The sequence below is a fragment of the Podarcis raffonei genome, chromosome 2 (genome assembly GCF_027172205.1).
Source record: "Podarcis raffonei isolate rPodRaf1 chromosome 2, rPodRaf1.pri, whole genome shotgun sequence".
Taxonomy (NCBI): Eukaryota; Metazoa; Chordata; class Lepidosauria; order Squamata; family Lacertidae; genus Podarcis; species Podarcis raffonei.
The window spans coordinates 50,021,796-50,040,237 of record NC_070603.1 but is presented as its reverse complement, the minus strand read 5'-3'; the positions used below and the strand labels follow the sequence as shown (position 1 = coordinate 50,040,237).

Below are 18,442 nucleotides of genomic sequence, written 5' to 3'. Positions count from 1 at the left end.
AAATGATCATCTGGCTCCAGAGACACAATTCTATTTTGCCCTGAAATCTCCTCTGAGCTCCAGTTTTGATACAGGAGTTGCCAAAAAGGAGTTAGAGCAAGGATTCCTCTCCCAATACTGTTTCCCTGCACTGGCCCTAGCATCACCTCCCTGCTTTGCATCTCTCTCCCTTTTTGCCTTTCACTGCTTCCTCTCCCTACTGGACTCCACAAAATAATAATAATAATAATAATAATAATAATAATAATAATAATAATAATAATAATAATAATATTTATACCCCACCCTGGCTAAAATGGAAACAATATTATTTATCTGATAATCCAGTAAAATATCCTGGAATACTATTGAATGGAAGGGAGTCAAACGAAAAAGAGCCATCAGGAATCTCTTAGTACCATGCCTGTGTGGGTGTATGAATTTTGTCTATTTGGGCTGCTGCAGATTCTGCTGGCGATGGGCAGAACATCTGCCATGAAAGAAATGCATGGTGTTTGCTGGCCCCTCTGCAATTTGACTACCCAGAATGGAGGGCATGAAAACAAAGAACAAAGTCTTGAAAATCCCTTTCTGGAATTAACAAAGGGTCAGAAATACAGGCTCCAGCCTTGGGGTACTCTTGTAAATTATTTTAACCACAGTGTGTAGAGACAGGCTATAGAAGTTTTTGCTGTTCGAAAGGGAATTGGGTTGATTAGTGAAGAAAATCCACTGTTAATCGTTGCTGTCTTGTGCCATCCAATCTGTATTCCATGCATATGCTTTGGGTTGGGGAGTTTCTATTGGATGAAGCCAGAATTTCCTTTTTGAAACTAAATCTCACAAGCACAAATGAGAAGACAGTTGCTTACTGCTGCCAGGGATTTTTATTTTGCAGTTACTGAAGTGGGGAATCATTTAAGACCAAATTCTATGTGAAAGTAATGATATGATTAGCAACCAAATAATGTTTAAAAGAACAAATACCAGGCATGATGGGGGGTAATCAGTATCAAAGCACATAGGGAGGGGCAGTTTTAAGCCTTCTCCTTACCAGCGGCAATCTCTGAATTTTATGGGGAGGAATAACATTTCAATTGGCACCAGTGGAGATATTGTGATACTTTCTCCCCTTCCTCCAACCTTTCTGCTCTTAATTGCCACTGCTGGGAGCCATTTTCTCAAATATGATGTCAGGCTATCATTGCTTTGGGTGCAAAATTTAAGTTGTGCTTAAGATTCTCTAGTATGTTCTTAGGCCCAAATTGCTAATTTACACAGGATTACAGTCTACATGAAGTGTCCAGTAGATTATGGACAGATTATGAACAGCGTAGGCTAATTTATTTTTCTGAGTTAAAACAGATTCTGAAATCAAAGTTTAAGCTTCGAGAGTCACAGGGAAAGACCAGACAACCTTCCCAAAAGGGAAAGACCAGACAACCTTCCCAAACCATTCTCACAAGTGATCCTGTAAACTGATTAGTTTACACCAGTCTCTCAAATGCAACACTGCAGACTTTCTACACAAAATGGCTGCCTGCCTCTCTAACTGTTGAAATTATAGAAAATGAGAAAAGTCTAGAAAATTGTGGCTGCTGCCTTAGCTATAACCGTAAGTGACCTGTGACAAATTCTAAAACTACATTCATTTTGAGAAGGAACTGAGGAGATTCTTTGCTCTGTTGTATCTTTCGGACAAACCTATTGTCTTAGGAAGGAAATGCAGTTCACTAGATTTCATTTCTGAATTACTACCGCATGGCAACAGTGCATTTTATCCTCAAAGTAGAGAAAGGGTTTCTTCTTAAAACTACAAGAGTACTCCAGTTTGGAGTCAGCCATTTCATATACCACAGTTATTTTGAATTGTTTTACAGTGGTGCCTCGGGTTACATACGCTTCAGGTTACATATGCTTCAGGTTACAGACTCCACTAACCCAGAAATAGTGCTTCAGGTTAAGATCTTTGCTTCAGGATGGGAACAGAAATCGTTCTCCGGCGGCGCGGCAGCAGCAGGAGGCCCCATTAGCTAAAGTGGTACCTCAGGTTAAGAACAGTTTCAGGTTAAGTACGGACCTCCAGAACGAATTAAGTACTTAACCTGAGGTACCACTGTACTTGAACCCTTAAAATGATAGGAAAAGCTCTCTTTAATTTAAATTACTCATAGCTGCTCAATATGTTAATAGAAGATAAGTAAACACTGCCATCTAAATTTTCAGGAAGATAGGATTAGATGGGAGGGATTTTTGTTGTGAGGATTTTTACATCAGTGTACATGTCAATCTGCATTTTATTGAATTAACCTGTTACACAAGGGACAGAACTTGGGGAAATATTTTTGTTAATATACTTTTATCTTTGTGCCTTTTATGATCTCAACGCCTTTAGTGACATTATTCCTGTTGAAATTTAAGTTTTTTCCATTCTAATTTCAGCAGGCTGAAAAGCTATGACAAATTGTGCCCTTATAAACCATATCCTAGCTCTGTTAAAGTAAGTCCAGCTGAAATAAATGAGTTTAGTGATGAAGTTGTCTAAGGATGTAATCCTATGCACACAGAGGAATTCCAGAAGTGCCTATATTAATGAGACTTAATTCTGAGTAAGCATGCATAATAGTCAGCTATGGTTATTCAGAGACCTATCTGATATAAATGTATTCTTTATTAAAATGATCAAGTTTTCCTGAATATGTGTCTTTTCATCAGCAGTTAAACTTCAAGGACTGTGAGAAAGTTGCAAGGAAATACAACATAACTGGACAAAGATTTCTGGTAAGTTTTTCTATAAAATTACACTTTCAAAAATTGTCATTCCTTTGGATTAAAAGGAGAGGATTGCTAGCTAAGTGGAAATGGTGTGGTTGCATAGGAAGAGAGATATGGATGAATGATTAAGAAAAGTGGTGAAAAGGTGTGGAAGTGTTGGTCACTCTGTGGTGCATTGTATCTGTCACATTTAAGCAGATTGTCAAGTTTTAAATGCCACTTCTGTGTAACTACAGCACTTTTAGTTTTATTTTATAATAATCAAAACTACAGTGACCAAAACGTGTTGTACAGGCACCATTATAACATACTGCATGTGTTTCTGTTTCAGAATATGTCTGAAAATGATATTCAGAAGTTTCCAAAGCTAAGAATGCCGTAAGTAAATCAGATGATATAATCAGATTCTAAGGTGGATGTGGAAAATGGGTACAAAGTTACTGTATGGTATGGAAAAGACAGATAAAATCTGTTCACCTCGGCTTTCATCAAATGCATTTTCTTGGGGCCAATCCTGTTCATGCAACAGGGTGAAACAACTAAAGGGTAGTGGGGATAGATGAACTGAAGCGGGGCAGTAAGATTTTTAAAAGTGTCCTCCTTAGTGTGAGTGCATCATTTTGACTGCTTCAGGCAGCAAAATGTATTGAACTAGTGCTGCCTTTTCTAAAAGAAATATTAAAGACATTGGTCTGGATCCAGACTTAGTTGCAGTTAGCTCTCACTGAGACCAATGTTTGTGAGGTCTGTGCAAACAATGCCAGAAGTGCCACGTGGATGCCACAAACAAATTGCATTCAAGCCTGTCGGAGGGGCTGTACATTTTGGGGTAGGGGAATGACATCCGTATGTGTGGTAGACCTGTACAAAGGTGAACATGTTTGGGTGTTCAGAGAAATCAAAGCAATAAAAGGGCAGAATGTTATTAAACAACCCAAGCTGGCATTATTCAACCTTTATTCAGGAGATAATATGGACCTGCATTATAAACACATTGGACAGTTATTGCTAGCAGCAAGACTAACAATAGCCAATTAATGAAAACTTTTGGAGGGTGCCATGCTGACTTCATGGTACACTACAAGAAAATCTGGCAACTAGTGTTAACAGAGAAGCTAACCAATACAATAAAAATACCAAAGGGAATAAAAACAAGAGATACCTTTTCAGGTACCCATTTCATACATACACAGCTGCAGGAAAGAGGGCAGGACACACACACACACGCGCACACACACACACACACACACACACTATAGAGTTTTTGGGCTGATATGATTGTCTACTGTAACCAATGTTGCCACACAACTGGAAGCATGAGGCTGTGAGATTTGAGTCTCTAGGGGTGAGATCCCATTTTTCGTATCTTTTATATGGTTTGGTAATTGTAAAATTTAAAAAATTGTATGCATAAGGAGCACACATCCTACAATAAACAACCATCTGGAAGCACCCTTACATACTTTATGTAAGTAGTCTGCAGAATACATATTTGCTGTATTTCAAGGAATTTGCTTTCAGGACAAAGAATGTGTCATCAAATCCCTTTCATCATTTAGAAGTATATTGATACTTCAGTACATCAGACTTCCTCAAACACAGAAGTCCTAAATCTTACGTCTATCTCTCCCACACACTGGCCTTATGAGTCCTTTATTACATATGTGCTGAATCTGTCCATCCTTTAAGATCAGCTGTTATGGCCCTCTTGTGTAAGCTATTCTGAGGCATGACTGGTGGTAACACCAAGATAACTTTCCTGGTGGAATTCCCTGACCCAAGAAGCTAGGTTATCTTCCTCTATTTCAGTTTCAACAGAAACTGAAAATATTAATTTTTAAACATGCATTTGATTCAGTTGGTTAACGTATTGGTTGTAAGAGATGCTCATTGTGTTCTTGTATTTTGCTGCTGTTTTTAGGTTGATCATTTGTATTGTAATCATTTGATGACTGTTTTTTATATTTGTAAGCCGTGAGCAACTCCTTTGTGGAAGGGAAAAGAGAAATATAGAAGTTTTAAATGCATAATAAATGAAATAAATGTATTAGAACTACTATGTAAAATGAAGACATATCCTCCCCACCCAACCCAGCCTTTCATCCAGTGTGATTCTGTGTTGCTTCCTCATGCATAGATTTGGGGTTTGCATCTGTTTGTGTTTCCATTTAGTTTGCATAGTCTACATAACATTATCCCCAAGCCCCCCCCCCTGTAAATTTAGATTTTCCTGGTGCAGGGATAATCTGATAAATTGGGGAAAATCAGGCTATAAACCCCTCCACTCATGGTCACAGACCATTTGTTTCTGAGTTTTTGGGTGGGTGGGTGAATTGTCACTTGCTGCTTTATGTGCTCACTACTTCCTTGATATTTTCATTTATTTTCTGGTTGCCTTACTTACTTTATGCTTTTGCCTTTGGACTACCCTGGTCTTTTTCAAATGTGGAGAGAGGGGAGTAGATTAACAGTTAAATGATGCTAAAATGTGGACAAGCCCTTATTCTCAGGAAAGCTACCTGATCTGCTTCAGTTGCATTAGCTTGGAAGATTTTTCATGAGAAGATCCAATTGTAAGAAAGGCATTCCAAATCCTAAAATGTTTCCAGCCTGAAAGTTGTGTTGTAGCTGGTACCTTCTTCAGTGGAAGCTGTACTTCAGTTTTCAGTGAAACTGAGAATACTCAGTTTGTTCTACAAATGTGGCCTGATGTCTGGCAAATGTTGCCAGTAGGAACTGGGAAACAAATACTTAAGAACATAAGGAGAGCCTGCTGGATCAGGCTAATGACCCATCTAGTCCAGCATCCTGTTTTCACAGTGACCAACCAGAGAGGAGGAGAATTAGAAAGTGGTGGGAAGGACCTTCAGTCCTTGAGACTGTTTCATTTGAGCAAGACCTACTGGGCAGCAGTTGCTGGGACCACTAGGCCCGTGCTGCTTTGGTTTCTTTGAATAAAGACTTAACTGCATCAACACCATATTTTTTTATTGCTGACCTACGCTTGACTCTGGCTACTGCCAAACGGAAATCACACAACATTTGTCATTATAAAGCATATCAGGTTTTTAAATAAAGTTAATAGCAGCTGCTTAATTTTATATGATTGTATAAATTTGATAAGGGGACTGGCTTGCTGGCATTGCCAAACACAATCCAGTCCAACCAGCATTCCCCACAGCTTTAAGACAGCCATCACAGAAGCAGCTCAAGAGACAGTAGGCTTCTTGGTTCGCTTGGAGGTATCTGAGCAGAGGCTGGGTGGCCCTTTTGTCAGGGTTGCTGTAGTTGCATCCTGTAGATTCTGCACTAAGCAGGAATTGATTTTCAAGATCCCTTCCAAATCTGTAATTCTGTTACCCAGACTCTCTAAGACTCTTGCTTCCCAGTGAGCTCTGCCCTTTTAATATCACTGAAGCCCAGAGAGTGACTTCTGGCTGGGAGCTAATGGGCAAAGGAGCTTGAGTTTTCATTTGTCAAGGGATGTTGGTAGCATTTTTGGTGTAAATGCCAAATTACATTGGTCAATTTTTTTATTCATACTGGCCAGTGCTTGTTTGGTATATGTTGATAGCTGGCTTTCTGTCAAGCAGGACCTGAGACTGGCCAGATTTCCACCCTTGTGGAAGCAGGATGGAGTGGGTGCTTTGATTTTCCCCCTTTCCTACTTGTGGTTTCTGGGGTTTTGTTGGTAGTGGTGTTAGCAACTTAGCCTTTAAAGTTCATCCATCCTGTGCTTCTTCTTTCTCATGCTAGTAGGTGTCTGTTTTGTTTGCAATGGATCTATTGTGCCATGGAGGGAAAAAATAGCACGTGATGTCTAGGACTTTTTCCATTGTCACCTTCAATGTAACGAACATCCATCTCCACTAGCTCTCAGAAAGCATTGCAAAGCCCACTTATCTCGGGCACCGTTGTTGTCGATGTTGCCATTTATATTTGAGGTTGTTCTCTTTTTTCATTTTAGTTGTTAGTTTTAGATAGCAATTAAATCTGTATTATTTGCCAACTGTCCTAAATAATTGGTAGGCAGGCAGACAAGCAGGGAGCCAGAACTGTGCACCACAAGAAGAGACTGGGAGGGACTCTGATGCCCCAAGACCAGAAGTCTCTACAGAAATCTATTCAATAAGATCTCACATAGTGAATAATTTGGCATGTTCCACATAAAAGTAGAGAGACTTATTGTTCTTAATATCCATAACTTCAAGACAGAACTGCCAGCAAAGCCTTATGATGCCCTGCCCTGATTTCACTTTCCACATCCCAAATAAAGGCTTTTATATATATAATAACAATACAGTGGTACCTCGGGTTAAGAACTTAATTCGTTCTGAACTGAATCCATTCTTAACCTGAAACTGTTCTTAACCTGAAGCACCACTTTAGCTAATGGGGCCTCCCGCTGCTGCTGCACCGCCGGAGCACGATTTCTGTTCTCATCCTGAAGCAAAGTTCTTAACCTGAGGTACTACTTCTGGGTTTGCGGAGTCTGTAACCTGAAGCATATGTAACCTGAAGCGACTGTAACCCAAGGTACCACTGTAATCCAGTACCAGCAAGGCTTCAGTATCCCACATCATACACTAATACTAATGCCTAATCATTACCCATGCTGGCTGGAGCTGATGTGATATGTTCACTAATGCATCCCATGTCTGGAATAGAAATCAATCCAGTGAACATGATTGGTATTTGCTACTGCTGCTGTTTTCAGTCCTTAAACAATACACAGCTGATGTTTTGTTCCATTTGCATTGTGTTTCCTTTGCATTAAAATGAACGGTCTTTTTGCTGAGGTGAATGGTGTGGAACAACGTAGTCATAATGCAGTTAGTTACATAATTAATTAAATAACATTCCACCACAGTGGGCAGTGTGATGAATAACACAATTTGTTAGACGCCAAACTACAGTTTAATGTGAACAGCACTGCCTGAAACAAAAAGTACCTTGGAATGGAAGCCAATGCCTTCTTTCATCCCTGTGCCAGACAGATTTGACCCTATTGATTTCCCCTTTCAACTTCCTTTTATCTACTCATTCTTGAGAAGTTTCCTCTTTTGAAATCAAGTAACAGAGAATGACTTAGAGGGTCATTACATGAAATTTCAAATTGGGCAACAAATGCAGGAAAAGGGAATTGGATCTTGCTGGCCAGCCAGATCACTACCTCCCCCACATCTCATGAGCCAACTTTGACAGGTGTCAGTCACCCAAAGTTACGATGGTGTCACAATGATATAAAGCAACCCATTTCCCTTTGCCTACATGGTTAAAAATAAAGCCACACGGGTAAAGGTACAGAGCTTTGCAAGCACCATTGATTGGCAACACTTACAAAACCGCAACTGTGTCTCTGTAAGCACTGCTGATTGGGTGAGTGTTGGTGCTTGGAAAGCTTGTTTCAAAGCTATGTTGGTTCTTACAAAAGCACTGGCACAAGGCCTTGGCTTAGGCAAAACACCCTGATAGGCCTAGTGGGGAGGCCTGGCAGGTCTAATTAAGTTGGCAGACCAGAGGTTTCCCACTGCTGCTCGAGATACAAACTTTGTTTTGTCTTCAACCTTTAGCGAAATTAAGCTAGCCACCTCCTACTATTTGGAATTATGAGTGAGAGGAAAATTAAAATGTTCCAAAAACTTTGACCTGTCCATGTGGGAGGGAGACAGGAGACAAGAGACAGGAGTATGAGTAATATTTTCTGCAAGTCTGCTGCCTGCTCTTATCCTTAATCAAATGCAACCCCCACTCCCTTATAACTAAGCAGTGTGGTTTTTATACTTCCTTCCTTAGCTGCAGATTCACAGGCCTCCTGCTTGAAATAGTCAAGAAAGAAATGGTGTAGAGGCACTGCCATTCCTTGTAACATTTCATAAAAGAATGCATTAAAACTCTTTACTTTGAGCTACAGATGCACATTGGATAGATTGTGCACATGTAGCACTGGTCAAATAATTGCTGCAGCATTACCAGCTGTTTAGGGATAGGGGAGGAAGGGGCAGAGGGACACAATTCAACACAGGACCTGTAAAAGCTTGGTGTGTGGTGTGTTCACAGCAGCCCTTTACATGTAGCAAGGACATGTTCTTTGCATGCAAAAGGCCCTAGTTTCAGTCACAGGCCTTTCTAGATAGAACTGAGTGGGGGTGCTGTCTGAAAACCCAGAGCTATGTAACCAGGCACTGTAGACAATATTGAGCTAGACAGACTCTGTAGAAGGCAGCTGCCTATGTTAAAATTTCATTCAGAAAACAACTTTTGTTCAGCCATGAAAAATAATGATAAATAGAAGCTATCTGTAGTACAGGCTGCAGATGGTTAAAAGTATTATTTTAATAACATAAGAAGGGTCTTGCTGGATCAGGCACAAGGGCCATCTGGTCCAGCAACCTTTTCTCATAGTGGCCAACCAGGTGCCTTGCGGGACACCCACAAACAGGACCCAAGCACAATAATGCTCTCTCCACTTGTGATTCCCAGCAGCTGGTAATCTGAGACATACTGCCTCCAACACTGGAAGTAGAACAAATATATCATGATTAGTAGCCATTCAGGGAAGTTTTTAATGTGTGACATTTTAGTGTATTTTTAATCTTTGTTGGAAGCCGCCCAGAGTGGCTGGAGAAACCAAGCCAGATGGCCAGGGTACAAATAAATTATTATTATTATTATTATTATTATTATTATTATTATTATTATTACTATTATCCTTTTTTAAAGCCATACAAGTTGGTGGCTACTACATCTTGGGGGAGCAAATTCCATAGTTTACCTATGCACTCTGTAAAAAAAAGTGCCTCTTTTGTTTACATTGAATTGTTTATGCCATTTTACTGCACATTTGCCCAGCTTGGAGCTCCTAACAATCTGGTTGTGTTTTAACTACTTTGAACAATTTGGTATCAGCAAACTCGGCTACATTACTGCTCACCTCTAACTCTAGATTATAAATGCACGAGCTAAAGGCGCAGATTCCAATATCAAACTTTGGTGGGCTTCACTTTCTGGTGTGCATCCTGGTGATAACAGAATAAATGACGTAAGGAGGGAGCTATAGCCCAAGATAGGAAAAGAGGTGTTAAGGGAACACCTGGCTGCTTCAAATGATTTCAAATCTGCAAGGCCTGATAAGCTGCACCCAAGGGTACTAAAGGAGCTTGCACATGTAGTCTCAGAGCCTCTTATCTATAATCTTTGAGAATTCTTAGAGAACAGGTGGGGTACCTGCAGACTTGAGGCGGGAAAACGTTGTCTTCATCTTCAAAGGGGGGGGGGAGGGAGAGGGAAGAAGACCTAGATAACTACTGACTTGTCAGCTTGATGTCAGTACGAGGAAAGGTCCTCCAACAGATAATTAAACAGTTGGTCTATTAGCAACTAGAAAAGTATGCTGTGTTTACTAAGACCCAGCATGGGTTTCTCAAAAACAAATCATGCCAGACAAATCTCATTTCTTTTTCTGATAGTTACAAGCTTGGTAGATCAGGAGAATGCTGTGGACATAGTGTATCTTGATTTCAGTAAGGCTTTTGACATAGTCCCCCATGATATTCTTGTAGAGGAGGGTGACCAAGATGATCAAGCGTCTGGAAACCAAGCCTTATGATGAATGGTTGAGGGAGTTGGGTACATTTTGCCTGGATAAGAGGAGACAGAGAGGTGATATGGTAGATATCTTCAAATATATAAAGGGCTGTAACATAGAAGATGGACCAATCTTGTTTTCTCCAGCTCTGGAGTGTAGGAGTATAGATACAAGAAAGGAGATTACAATTAAACATCAGGAAGAACTTTCCACCTGCAAGAGCGTCCAGCAGTGGAATGGACTTCCTCAGAAGGTGGTGGATTCTCCCTTGGAGGTTTTAAAGCAGAGGTTAGATGCCCATCTGTCATAGATGCTTTAGTTGAGATTCCTGCATTGCAGGGGGTTGGACTAGATGACCCTCAGAATTCTTTCCAACTCTACAATCTATTATTCTACATATCAATAATAATCACATTCAGATTGTGCCCAACTGTGAACCCGTATCTATTGAATGTGTTTTTAACAGTGTTAACATATTTGCTATAATATATGTTAACATATTTGCTGTAATCGTTTGGTTACAGTATTCTGAATCAGCTGAAGTTTACAAATACTCTTCAAATGCAAGCCCACAGAAAACATGTTACAGTAATCTGAACAAGCTGTTACCATGGCTAGATTTGACATCTCTAAGAACAAACATCACTGGCATACCAGACCCAGGTACCAAAGGTATTTTTGGTTACCACTGAGATGTCTAGGATCAAGGATTAATCCAAGAGAACACCCAACTGTACATCTGAGTCTTCAACGGGAGTGCAAACCAATCTGAGATAGGTTAACTTTTGTTCCTTGATCAATTTGGGGTAGGTTAGGGTGACAGATACATAAAAAAGGAAGAATTACTGCACGCAGCACAATAAACAAAGGAATTTGCTTCCACAAGATGTAGTGACCAACACCAACTTAGAAGGTTTTAAAAGGGGAACAGACAAATTAATGACAATAAGGTTACTAGCATCTTCTAATTACGATGGCTTTATTATACCTGCAGTATCAGAGACGGTAAGTCTCTGAATACCAGTTGCTGGAGTACAGAAGAAAGAGAGTCAATAGTACATCATCCCTACTTATTGGCCTCATATGCACATTCAGGTGCCCGTTGCGAAAACAGGATGCTAGACTAGATAGGCATTTGGTGTTATGAAGTAGTCAGGCTCTTCTTATGTTTTATTATTGTTACCATAACATGATCTTTATTTTTCATAATTCTAGTACTTAAATAACAAAAAATAACATGTTTTCAAATCCTGATGTTTATAACAATGTTTATATATATACTGATGTAATTGCAAGTTCAAAACAATTAAAATAACATTTAACATTTTAATTACTTGTTTCTGTAATAATCAGTAAAAAGATTTGATAGTAATCAGTAAAAATATTCTAGTTCACTTCAAAACTACTTCATCCTGTCTTTTCTCCTTGCTTCTTATGCAATGAGTTAATAGCCATATAGGCCAACACCCACATTTTGTCCAGCCACTCTTTTAATGAAGAGAAATTTGAGGCTTCCAACATGAATTAACCTTGTATTTCTGTAACTTACTAATTCTTTACTTGTCTAGTCTAATCCCAAAAAATATTTTAGCTGGTGTGCATTCCTTGCATGAATGATAATATTTGTAGAAAGGTAAATGTAATTAAATAAATTAAAAGATTTTATGTTGGGTTTCAGGTAATATCATAATTGCACAACACTATTAAAATGATGTTATTGCATTCATGAGCTTGCAGAAGTTATTCTAACATGGAAACAAAGCCATCAACGGTTTCAGTAAAAGGAGGTAGCATGTTTTGACACTACTTCAATATCAGCATCATTAAATGCTTTAAGCATTCAAGGGATTTTCCTCAGACTGGCTGTTTACAGCAGCAGGTGTATGTCTACATCACCTCTCATGACTCACTTCATAGAAGCTCTGTTAAAAGCCTCATTCCCAGTTATGAAGGAACACAAAGATCAGGAATTAATGGGGTTTTACGCAAACAGCTCTCAGTTGTCTTTCTATGATTTCTAGCTGTTTCTTGGAGTAGGAATTGGTGAATGAGAACATGTGCACAAATCCTACTGTGGGGGTTGACAGGACAAGGAGGCAAATTAAAATGGTTAGGATGAGGAATGCTATGAAATGTTCCTACAAGAGAACATGAGGGACATCACTATAAGGCTAGTAGCATCTGATGTATGAGATACTTAGTTCTAAGAAGGGGGGAAAGTGCAGGACAAACTGTGGACAGCATAGCAGAGCCTATGATGAGGAATTAACGGGGTGGGGGGAGAAATAACCAAATATTAAGTGAAGGCAACAACTTTCCATTTGCACAAGCTGCCTGCACAGGATTACTGGCAATTCCCACTGCAGATCCCACACCCCAGGCCTTTATGGGGGTCCTCAAACTCTCACAGGAGACTTTGAGGGAAGCCACAGGGATCTGCAGTGGGGAGGAAGGATGTGAAAAACCCCTCGCACAGTACTGAGTACAACTGTGTGTGTGTTTGTCCAGCATGACTAAACCCACTTGTGGTGAATGGAACACTGTGACGAGTGCCAGAGCGCATGGAAACACCATTTACCTTCCTGCCACAGGAGTACCTATTTATCTACTAGCGCTGGTATGCTTTCAAACTGCTAGGTTGGCAGGAGCTGGGACAAAGCAACGGGAGCTCACCCTGTCACATGGATTCGAACTGCCAACCTTAGGATCAGCAATCCCAAGAGGCTCAGTGGTTTAGACCCTAACCCTAACCCATTTGCACATCACACAAATCCATGGTTTAGTGTGTTTTGCAAAGGCAGGAATGAGCTGCAACAAGCCTGCAACTTGCACATTACACCCTCCCCTGTCCTTCCACATGGCTGAAGAGAGAACTTCAGAAACTTCTACATTTAGTTAACCACAGTTTCACCCTTATACACAATTGTGGTTAATACCTAGCTTATTAATACCTTCAGAAACCAGTGTGAAGCTGGGTGTTTGAAATAAACTAGATCTAATCTTAGTTTTTTATGCCAAATTACACAACAAACCATGGTTAAAGGAAAGCAAATGATCCCAGCTGTGCAAGAGGAAGAGATGGGATGAAAGCATGACTGAGACTCTCTGTGGCTCATTCCTGCTCATGCATGTTACACTAATCCATGGTTTAGCATAACTTGAGAAAGAAGACAATGTGTTGTTCGTCTATGATAGGCATGGCCAAACTTGGCCCTCCAGCTGTTTTGGGACTACAACTCCCACCATCCCTAGCTAACAGGACCAGTGATCAGGGATGATGGGAATTGTAGTGCCAAAATAGCTGGAGGGCCAAGTTTGGCCATCACTGCCCTAGGTCAACAAGTTTGGCCATGCCTGGTCTATGAAAACAACATGTATTTAATGCATGGGGTTTCTACCTTATTATTTGTTTTCTTTCCTCTTTTAGTAGCAATGTGCCAAAGCTGTCATGCTCTGCACTGAGTTTACTAATTGCTTTGTTTGGGTGTTAAAATTATTCTAATGTCATAGCTCCACTTAACAGCAGGTTTATCTGTTCGCATGAAATTGAGAAAAACATATAATTTGTTGTCTCTGTCTTTCATTCCTCTGCTAAAAAAGAAATCATTCTTATATTCAACAGTTTGAATTTACCACATTAAAACAAATAAGAAAAACTAGGACAAAATGCACCTTTTATTCTCATTATTTTTAACCATAGACCTGAGCATGTGCTTAACTTTTTCCCATTGACGTTAATAAAAATGCTTAATTTTGGCTGAATTGTACAATACAACTGAGATTCTCCTTCCAACATATTGACTTGCTCTAATAACACGTTTTTTTACCTTAGAATTCTAAGCAAGTTAAGTCAGGAAATAAACCGACATGAAGAAAGAAAAAGTTTTTTCCCAAAAAGGTAGGGAAATTGTTCAGTATTTTTTTTCTTGTTACAACAGTAAATGAGTTCTTTTTTGAATTTCTTGGAGTAGAAATTGGTGAATGAGAACATAATCAAATTTAACCGTGGGGTGGAGGAAAAAAGGCCACTATATTTAAATGAGATGTGGAGGAGGAGTAAACAGGTGACCATGTACACCTTCGAAAACTAATTGTATAACTTAATTTGAATACATTAAATATGGTTTCCATACTCCATGAATAAATAGAAAAAACAAGTCCAAAATTTCAGAAGACCCGATCTAACCTGAACATGAACCCAGATATTTATTCTAGAATCCCAAATGAGTGTGATTGAGATGCTTTCTGTTTAAATGGTTTGTAGATCATTAGTGCATGGAATGCCTTTTACCTGCTGTGGCTGGTGCATCATCTGCCATTCTTGGACAGGGATAGTCTGGCCATGCACCGGAAACCGCAGGACTTGATTACTGGAATGAACTCTACATGGGGCTACCCTTGGGCCTGATCCAGAGGCTCCAGCTGATGCAAAAAGCTGCATCTAGACTGCTGCCAGACTGTATAAATCAGACGCTCAGAAATTTGCATTAGCTGCCCATATACCACCAAGCCAGGTTCAAGGTCCTTCTATTAAATTACAAGGGCCTTAACAATTTGGGTCGTAAACTGCCTAATCCTTTATATCCCTGCTTGATCACTGACAACTTTAGGGGAGTCACTGTTCTTACGCACCAGGAGCTGTGTGTTTAGCATTGTAGACTGAATTTTCTGGAACTTCCTTCTAGTTGAGGTCAGACCCTTCGTACTGAATTTCCATTGTCTATGGAAGACTTCTTCTTCTTCTTCTTCTTCTTCTTCTTCTTCTTCTTCTTCTTCTTCTTCCTCTTGCAGGCTTTTAAACTGAAGCAGGCTTTTTAACTGATTTTGTTGTTTTAAATACGGTATATATATATTTTCTGTATTGTATCCTTGTAAACCACTTCAGAGGTTATTGTGGTTTGCATATATCCCAGAGGAGCACATTGGGCTACTTAAACTGAGATCGGTTTGCTGGGGCAGTCAGTTGCTCCTGCTTTAAAATGCTACTTCTGAGGTTTTAGCTTTTAATAAAGAGAAACTTATTTCTCCCTCGGTGTTCATGGGAGGAGCACTGGCCTCAAAGAGCTTGTTGTTCAAAACTGCAAAACAAGATACTCATTTGTGATTTTACTGTATTTGCTCAAAGGAAGTATCTGAGGCAGCAACAAGAAGCTGTAGGATACCTCTGATTGTTGCTAAAAACACCAGTCCTCTATTTATTCCTTGCTTTCCTCCCTGGCAACAAAGTTATACCAAACATATCATGTCAGTGTGCTGCAAAGTTTTTTGCCTCACAAAACTACAGGCAGCAAAGAGGGGCAAAGTTGGGGAATCTCACAGGACAGTGGCAAATGGCATCTGTTTAACCACACAACCTTATTCTTCCAGGTGTTATGTTACAGATCTTTTGCACTTTGCCAGGATTTTACATGTTATCATTTTAGGCACTGTATTTTGGCACGTTTTGCCTAAATGATGTCGGTTAAAATGCACATTTATTTGGATACATGATGGCTAGGTATTATAATGCTCACCTCAAATATATTCAATTTATAATTGAAATATGAACTATTAACTTTCTCATTTTCCTCCCAAAATTGCAGCAGGTCACAAACACAGAAGGTACCTGAAAATCCAGGTAAATACACTGCCAATTTATATCTGTGTCCACTTTCCAGATATTTAGAAGCCACCCTCTTCAAATTCAGTTTTGTTCTGTAGTGTTCTCTGTCTATGGATTGGATCCAGACTAGCAGAGCAATCCAAACTACAGGAAGACATTGTAATTTACACCATGGTAGACTGTGCTGGTGCAGACTTTTTTTAGAAGCAGTCCAAGACTAGCGGAGGAGAAACTAAATGTTTAAAATTGAGTTTGACTTGCACCACCCTTTTTGCCACTTAATTTCCACTGGGTTGCTAGGTTACATGACCTGAATGGAGTTTGGAATAAGAGTTTGGATATACACTGTGTTGGTTTTCCATTCAGCAGAAGCAGCTGAGCCAGAATAGAAGACTCACACAGTGTATGTACAGTTGAGCCAGGACGGCAGACTTTAGCCAACATAGTGCCAGCTGAGCCCAGGCTCAGCCAGAAATCCACCTTTTCCAAACCCCTCTCATCCCAACAAATCATTGGTTTTGATTGCTCCCTAAGTTAATTGCATTTAGTTCCTATTAAAATCAATGGGACTTAAGTCATGTCTAACTTTTCACATTTATTTCAGGGGAACCTAAATGCAAGTTTTAAATGGATCAAACCTTTTCTTATTCAGTGGGGAAATATATAACATGCTAGTGTTTATAAACAAAATGTAGCACAAGAAAAACTGATCCATAGTAATGTACACAGAATTTCTAATTCTCCTTATGCTAATTCTTATATATTTTCAAAGAAGCAATTGTACACTCATGCAGTTGTAAAGCTGCTCAAGAAGCCTAGTGTGGAGTTACATTTTTCACTTAATAAGGCAATATCTGCATGGGCCCCCTTTGCCTCTGTACTCCATCCTCATGCTGGCTTTCCCCCCTTTTCTCAAAAGAGGAAGTCTTTGTTGTTTCCTGTTATGTGGTATGGTTACCAGGACCAAGAAGCCAGAAACTTGACACTGGTTTAAGATCCTAACTTGTTTTTATCCTGGTGACTATAGAGAAAGGAAAGGGCAGCATGAGGATAGAGCACAAAGGAACAAGGATCATGCATACCACAGCTTATTAAGCCAAGGTATGTACCTCAGCTCTGGGCCTGGGCCATACAGTGAAAGTGCTTCTTTTGAAATCTCATACAGCCAAAACAATCCTTTTACAGAGCATACGGTCAGATTTTAATGTGATTTTTACGACGCTAGAATTTACTGTTAAGGTTTTATCTTAACATATATGCCAATTGATGATTGGTGCCAGAGCTGCAGAATTGAATACTTTATTCAATTCCCTAGTGTAAATTGGATCATGTGCACATGAAAGTAATTCTTGACCTAATATTTCATGTTTTATTTGATAGAGATCATTATATATTAATCACACATGTGTTGGTTATCTAAAATTTGCTGAGTTGTGCATCTGGAACTGTCCTTATTTTCCTATTCATATGGCAATATGTGTGAAATGAACATCATCAAACAATACCCAGAGAGCTTTTATATCACTTTATACAATGTTTCTCAACTGAGGTGACTGACCAGGTAATATGTATGCATGTGTGAATCAGCCTTGGCTGTTTCATTAATGTCTGCCACAACTATTCTTGTAGTTATTTAATTGTTAATTGTAAAACCATCATGAACTTGGAGATTTATAGCTGCTGTGTGATTTTTGTTGCCTTTCCATAGAATATAGACGGGATGAAGGTGATGGTTGGTCTTCCTTTGTAAGTATTTTTTATCAACACTACAAATGTATTCAGCTTAAAAGAATGACATGGCAAATATCACTGCACTCATATGTTCCTCTTTAGAGGCATCCAATGTAGGTTGTTTGGGGGCTGAAGCTGCTATTGAAACTTGACAAAATAAAAAATAAGATTTCTTCAACTTTTTAAGATAGATGGAGTAAACATCCTTGATTATCTCATTCTCTGGGACTGTTCAGAAAGGCCAGCTGCTTGCCTATTCTACAAGTTCAAGGAAATAGAGGCATGTTTGAAGGGGGCACATATGAAAATAATATATTTCCAATTAACTGGTTACCAATGTTTCACTGGAGGTCCAGTCTGAGAAATCTTATCCGATTTGCACAATTAAATGCTTGAGGCAGATATAACTGAATTCTAGAGCTCAAAAGACAAGTGCCATAGGAGTTCACCTATGAGGGTTTTGTTCTCTTCTCTTCTTCTCTGATACTCTGATGTTGCATCTGAGTATATGAAGGCACAAGAGGGCATGTTCATGTGAACACTCTGTGTTCATACGCAAGCCCCACCCACTACCCCAGTGTCCCTGTGTGTATTGCTCTGTGTTCTCAGTCCATGACAGGGAAGGTCTGCAGGGGCATTTACTCATATTTCCTTGAATGTGAATGGAGGGTCTAAAAATGTAATCGGAGGGGTCAGAGTCAAGAAGAGTACGTGTTTCAAGGCAGCATCCATTAAAAAAGTAGGGGCTAGGCAATGGGTATTATTCA

The 18,442-nt window shown here is 39.5% G+C and overlaps 2 protein-coding genes across 8 annotated transcripts in view; one reads left to right on the top strand and one right to left on the bottom strand.

Annotated features, from left to right (window-relative positions):
• The window catches only part of KCNIP1 (potassium voltage-gated channel interacting protein 1), a 546,638-nt gene that overhangs the window by 507,871 nt on the left and 20,325 nt on the right, over positions 1 to 18,442 (bottom strand). The window lies entirely within an intron of this gene.
• The window catches only part of LCP2 (lymphocyte cytosolic protein 2), a 36,075-nt gene that overhangs the window by 2,169 nt on the left and 15,464 nt on the right, over positions 1 to 18,442 (top strand). The window contains exons 2-6 of the mRNA XM_053376541.1: positions 2,695 to 2,760; positions 3,086 to 3,132; positions 14,175 to 14,240; positions 15,925 to 15,959; positions 17,653 to 17,690. Of these exons, the coding sequence (XP_053232516.1) occupies positions 2,695 to 2,760; positions 3,086 to 3,132; positions 14,175 to 14,240; positions 15,925 to 15,959; positions 17,653 to 17,690 (252 nt within the window). The remainder of the gene's footprint in view (positions 1 to 2,694; positions 2,761 to 3,085; positions 3,133 to 14,174; positions 14,241 to 15,924; positions 15,960 to 17,652; positions 17,691 to 18,442) is intronic.